General features: G+C 47.6%; 1 protein-coding gene across 14 annotated transcripts in view; it reads left to right on the top strand.

Annotated features, from left to right (window-relative positions):
• The first annotated feature begins 4,862 nt into the window (after positions 1-4,862).
• SLC10A7 (solute carrier family 10 member 7) overlaps positions 4,863-6,181 on the top strand; it is a 162,752-nt gene continuing 161,433 nt past the window's right edge. For 5 of the 14 annotated variants that reach the window (XR_012055763.1, XR_012055762.1, XM_072928704.1 and 2 more), the window contains exon 1: positions 4,863-5,698. Coding sequence is in view for 7 of the 14 variants with exons in the window: in XM_072928704.1 (XP_072784805.1) it covers positions 5,599-5,698 (100 nt within the window). In the remaining 7 variants the exon portion in view is untranslated. Of the gene's footprint in view, positions 5,699-5,719; positions 6,032-6,181 lie in introns of those variants that run through there. The other 9 variants (XR_003960140.4, XM_030271876.4, XM_072928708.1 and 6 more) reach the window with 6 other exon arrangements.

Raw genomic sequence — 6,181 nt, 5'->3', positions numbered from 1 at the left:
CCAAGAGGTGTAACAACAGGTGCCAATATTAAGAGGAAGTCAAAATTACAAATCTCAGGAAGTGTAAAGCCTTCTCTGGCATTCTCCCTCAGGAAAGCTGGTGAATTGGCCCTATTTCTTTGAATCTTTAAACTCTTTAGTAATATTAAAATCAAATGGGACAAATACAAGAGAAATAAGGCTCTACCTTCTTTCCTACTAAGAGAATACAAAATTTGGAGCATGGGCTGTCCTTTCTCCTGGAAATTCTAGAAGATTAAACTGAAGATCCTAATAAGCTAGTTTTCACCTGTCTCTTAAGACAAACCTAGAAACCTCTAGCAGCTGATTTCTCTGATAGCTGCTTCTTTCAAACTCAACCTTTGTGACAGGTTCCTGATTTCAGGGCTAGAGGGGCTGGGGTGACTGCTCTCCTCTTTCTGCTTTCTGTGATTTACATGCTTTTCCCATTATGAGTGGTTAATTACCTTAAAAGCATTGTAAAACTTTTGCATCTGCACATCTGTGCATCCACACCCAGGAATAAATCCCCTGCTTCTCCCCTGTAAAAATGCAGCACAGAGTGTTGTAGTGAAAATTCTTACGTTGTAGGTATTTTGGTATGATTATTATAATGTTAGAAGGTTGTTTTTAAAAGAATAAGGAGAAAATTATATGAAGGTATCTCCCTGTTATTTCTGAAGTCTTTTATTTAATAGGTTAAACATAGTTGTTCATTGTGAAATTATTCAGAGAAGCTATTTCCTGGTCTTGCTTTCATTTTTCAGGTTTAAATATGTCCAGCTTTTCAAGATTTTAAAAAAATAATTTTTTGTCTTCTGCTTTTGAATTGCAGTTGAAGAAACCCATAATTTGTATCAAGAGCAATAGCTTATTATGCTAATAGCTTTTCTTTTCCTTTTTATTTTTTTAATGCAACCTTCTGAATACATTATAGCTTTTTTGTCTACTAGGAAACTGTATTTCTGTGAAAAAAGTGCTAAACATGACAATTTCTCTAAATTTATATGGTCTCCTGGTAGTCTAGGAGGAGAAGTAAGTCAAGAGAATATAATGAGTGGAGCATCAGTAAACCAGGTTCTGTTTCTGGTAAGAACAAGCAGGTTCTAGGAAAGGGATCAGCAAAACCCTCACTTGCTGTCTTTTAAATTTTCTTCTATGAAAATTTCACACTGAGCTCTTAAGTAAAAGAAAAATTCACTTATTTGTTCAATACCTGAATATGTAAGAAGACCTTTTATTACAAGTTGAAAACAAAAAAAGTATTCTGCATTTATGGTACCTGGGGAAAAAAAGATCATAGCATTATAATAAACCCAAAGATTCACAAAACCTTTAATCATCTCATAGCTTCTATTTAGAAAAACACAGTTATATGTATATTTAAGTCCCATTAAGTGCTATTTTAAATTGAACTTGTACATAATTCCTGCTACTGCATTATGCTAAGGGTAGTAAGTCCTGCAGCTGGCAATACCTAAGCGTTCATAGGTATTCAATAATATTCAGTAGCAAGAACCAAAAGATCCCCTGCAGATGCCTAAAGCAGTATAAGCACTTAGGCCAAGGCACAACAAAAACTTGTAAATTCCTCTTCCATGAAGAAATCCAGCTACTGGGATCAGCACAGCAATCTCCTCAATATTCTCTGAGAAAATCCGAGATCATGCCATTAAGTGCTTGTGAGAAATATAAATGTGTAGTAAACCGCCTCCCATACATTTCCACTTTTTCTCCTCAACTTTCCTATTTATAATTAACACCTCTCTTTATCTTGTTCATCTTGCATATCTTTGTTCTTTTCAAGCTAAATTATTTAATACTATCTCTTCCTCTCATTTAAGCTCCCTTTATCTGGTGATCCCCTCTCCTTTATATTAAAATCTCTCCTGTCTAAATGCATAATCAGATGACATCTGCTACTCAGGAGTATGAAAATCCTTGCACATTCCCGAGAATAACAGTGCACTTATCAGGCAGTGAGGTGTGTGGCGCAGGTCAGAGGCTGGGCACACAAAAGGAATAGGCTCAAACCACACAAGAGTGGTGGTTCAAAATGTGAAGCCCAGAAATGTCCAGTCCACTCCTGCATCTTTGCAGACATGAAATCCTGTCCCTGCTCACACAAACAGCCCTGTTGGTGTCAGCAGGCTACCTGTAAGCAACAAAGACCTGGTGCCACATAGCTACACATGTCACTGAGCTTCTGTAAGCAGAAGGAAGCACAAGGGCCTTTGGAGGCAGGAAAGCATCTGGAAGCCCCAGGGTATGTTTGCAGTTGAACAAAAATAAAATAAACTTGGTCATGTGAAATCAGAGAGAGGCTAAATTCTTGTTCCTGTACTGTGTCTAAGCCACAGCTAAATATACCCTAAAATGTTTTTGTACAATGTAACAGAGAATAAACATATGCACATGTGCCACACCATTCCAGATCTGTTTGAGTCCTGGTGTTTATTATTATTATTTGTATAGAAACATGAGGAGGAATGTGAAATGTTGCAGGAGACAGTTTTGGATGACAGGACAGACACTGAAATGTCCCTCTCTAAAACAGAGACCAAATGCCTCCATATGAATGATAAATTCCCTGATAGCAACAGTGATGCTGCATTGCAAACAGTCTTAGGACGTGTGAGTGTCCTGCCAATTATAAAATTCACATACAGTGTTTTCTTCCCTTCTACTTCACTCTGGTGGGACATGGCAAGGCTTACAGAGTCTTCTATTTTTTAAAAGCAGGAACAGTTTCATCTATTTAATCTGAGAGACATATATGCTTACCACAGTCACAGCAGGACAGCTTTTAAAAAACCCCAAAAACCAGCTACAATGTCTTTGTACAAGTCCTTCAACACACAGCTTAGAATATCTGCATATGATTGCAAAGATTACAGAAGAAGAGAGCCTCGTAAACCCGGGTATTTTGTAACTCAGATGGCAAAAGAAACCTATTACCAACTTCAGACCTCTTGGAAAAAAATTTAAAGGCCAAGCATCCACTCAAAGCAAGCCTCATTAAAGTTTATATTTTTTATTTTGAGCGTGACAGAAGTTCTGTTATATCTGATAACTGTTTGGTTTTGGGGGCTTTTCTTGTTTGTTTGTTTGTGGGTTTTAGTATATATATTTCTTAACTGTTCTACATGTATTAACTAGTGAGATATGTCATCCTTCTTTAGAGAAGGAGAAACAGGCTTGGGACAGTGCACAGGAAATGACCCTTTGGAGGGGAAATTGAGCTTTTAGAGCCTAGGATTGAACCTGAGGTTTCTAACTTTTGCCTATTAGATCTACTATGAGCAAATAGCTGAAACTTGTTGGCAAAATTAACTGGAATTAACTTGAACACTAAGCAAGATTAGAAATTCATTATTAGTATCCACCTGCAAAGAGTGAGCAACAGGATTACTACCATGTACAAAATATGATGCAAAAGCAGGGTGAGACTGCTGTCTTTATTGCATGATTAAATTTCATTGCCAGACTGAGCATCCTCTTTACCTGCCCCTTCTTTGTATCCCTCTGCAGCTTCTTCAGGAATTGATACTGCAGCATTTTCATTCACTATGAAATTCAGCTGCTTCTAACTTCTGATTCCACAACTTTCGATCTAAACAGATTATTTATTAATATATTTTTTCCTGAATTATGCTGGATCTGCTTCTGCCTTCTAGCCCTGTTGGTCCAGTGTGAGGCCTCTGCATCTTGCAACTCATCAGCCTGGCTGGAACCACTAGGAACAGGGTGAAAAGTCTCCTTCCCATCTCTGTTAGGAGCTCCGGGGCTGTGTACAAATTCACAAGAAAACTACCAGGGAAACCATGCTCTCCTGTTGTGTTCAAATCAGAGGGCCTGTGCCCTTGGTGGTGTGCTTTCAGAGCCACACAGGAAAAGATGTGCATACTCTGATCCATGAACGGTGCAGATGTCCCAGAGCTAGGGCCACCTCTGAGTGAGTATCCACAGAGATATTTAATATAGTTTATATGATCAACATTGACTGTACACCTTCATTGGATTTATCTCTCCTGTGCAGCAATCAAATCCTCCAAGTCTTAAAATCCTACACTCGTTATAATCACAGCTTGCTCTAGACGAACACATTATGCATTTATTTTCTCCCAAAACAGCCAACCCGCAGTCATTGCACGGGTCAAGTGCAGTGAGGTTTTGCAATCTGTCTCCCTCCTGAGAAGAGAGTGAGGATCAACGCGTATTCCAGTAAAATTCAGTAAAGTGGTGAAATGTACTATCATTTGAAACCTCACATTTTGGATCTGCTTGTGGGCGGGAGAAGGCACGTTCCCTCCCATAGCCAAACATTTCGGCTCTGATGTATCCCTGTTTACACAAGCGAACCTCCCAGGACTCGCAGGAATATGCACATCTTGGAGATCAGCTGAGCTTTCAGCCACAACATTTCTTTCCTTGGTAGCAGAAAGCCCGTGGCGGGCTTATTCATTGAAGCTTGAATACATCGGCAGAGACTGCAGGATGAGACTTGCCCCAAAGTTCAGGAATCGCGCAGCAGAGCCGCCGTGCGTGGGAGAGCCCTGCGGGCCGGGGCAGCACCGGCGGGAGCCGCTGGAAGACGGAGCGTCCCTGCCTTGGCATCTCCCTGCTCGCGGACTCGCAGCGCGGTGGCCGCGGCCGGGCGGGATGATGAATCCATCGGGGAAGCGCCAGAAGAGGGGACTAGGGAACGGAAAGCGCGGGTGCAGCACCAGGATGAGGTTTAACGATACTGTTTTAATGGAAGTGGTTCTAGCACAGAGGCAAACCAGGGAACCCCTCGCCGCGGGGAAGCGGCTGGTCGGCTCGAGCGGTGCTGTCAGCATGTCGCGACAGGGCTGAATGGGAACTCCAGGGTGATCCCGATCCACGTGTCCCTGGCGGCGGCGGCGGCGGCGGCGCAGCGCAGGGACGGGCGGGCGTGAGCGCACACCGGTAACAGGTGCGTGACACGGCGGCGGCCCCGCCCGCCCGGCGCTCCCGGCTGCCGCGCCCGGGGCTGCGGGGAGCGCAGCTGTCGGAGCTCGCCCGGCCAGCTCCGGCCCGCGGCCGCCCTCACGGAGCGATCCCGGATCCCGCCTCCCGCCCTGCGCTTCCCGGCCCGCGCCCGCCCTCCCGCGCGTCAAACGCCGGCCGTCACGCGGGCGTTGTAATGTACCGAAACAGCGCGCATCGCCTCGCTGCGCCCGCCCTGCCGCGACCGCCCAGCCCCGCTACCGCCCTCGGCACCGGCTCCGTGCCCGCGCTCTCCCCGACCCGCTCGGCGACGGCAGCCACGGCGCTGTCCCATTCCCGCCGCCGCCACCCGTGGCGTCCGCCTCGGCGCGGGGACGCGGGGCTGGGGCGGCCGAAGCCGGCGGGGGGCCGCAGTCGCGCGTAGCCGAGCGGACAGGAGGGCGGCAGCGCGGGGTTGCGCGCCTATTAGGAGGTGCGTGGTAGCGATGGCGGCGGTGGGTGAGCCTTTCCCCGTCAGCGGATCCGGCTGGCCCTGCCGGCGGGCGGTGGGGCCGCGCCCCGCCCCGCGCCCGCAGCAGCCCGGAGCGGCGCCGGGCTGAGCCGATCCCCGCCGCGCCGGGCAGCGCCATGGGGCTGCTGGAGCGGCTGCGGAAGGAGTGGTTCATCCTCGGCATCGCGCTGGTCATCGCTGTGGCGCGGCTGGAGCCCGGCGTCGGCGTCAAAGGCGGTGAGTGCGGACGCTGTGCCCCGCAGCCCGGCGCGGGCACCGCCAGCCCCCGGGACTTCGCCAACTCCCGGCGGCCGCGCCTCGTCCCGCCCGTGCGGGGCCCCTGCCCTCCATCGGCTCCTCTGCTTCCAGCCGCTGCTCCTCAGCAACCCGGGAGTTGTTCCCGAGTGTGCTCCCCTGTCTTTGCTCGGCGCTGTGCCAGCGGCTGGAGGAGCGTCCTGCCCTTTTGGGATTAGGAGTGATGGAAGCCAAGTGGTGACTGGCTCTGAACGTGCTCCTGTTCAACTAAGTCATAACTTCCAGAGCTGTGGGCACCAAGTCCCGGCAGCTCAGGTATGGATTTCTGCCGCTTGGGAGCTTCCCCGGAGGTGTATTGTGGTAAACTCTCAGGAGCTGGGTTTCGGCCAGACCTTTTCTTTCGCTTTACAGTAGAACACTTGTATTTTACAGTTTTGGATTTTTCTTGGTCTCGTTGTTGTTCCT

This window comes from Taeniopygia guttata, chromosome 4, assembly GCF_048771995.1.
Source record: "Taeniopygia guttata chromosome 4, bTaeGut7.mat, whole genome shotgun sequence".
NCBI lineage: Eukaryota > Metazoa > Chordata > Aves > Passeriformes > Estrildidae > Taeniopygia > Taeniopygia guttata.
Note: the sequence above shows the minus strand (reverse complement) of the source record. Positions and strands in the feature narration are given on the sequence as shown.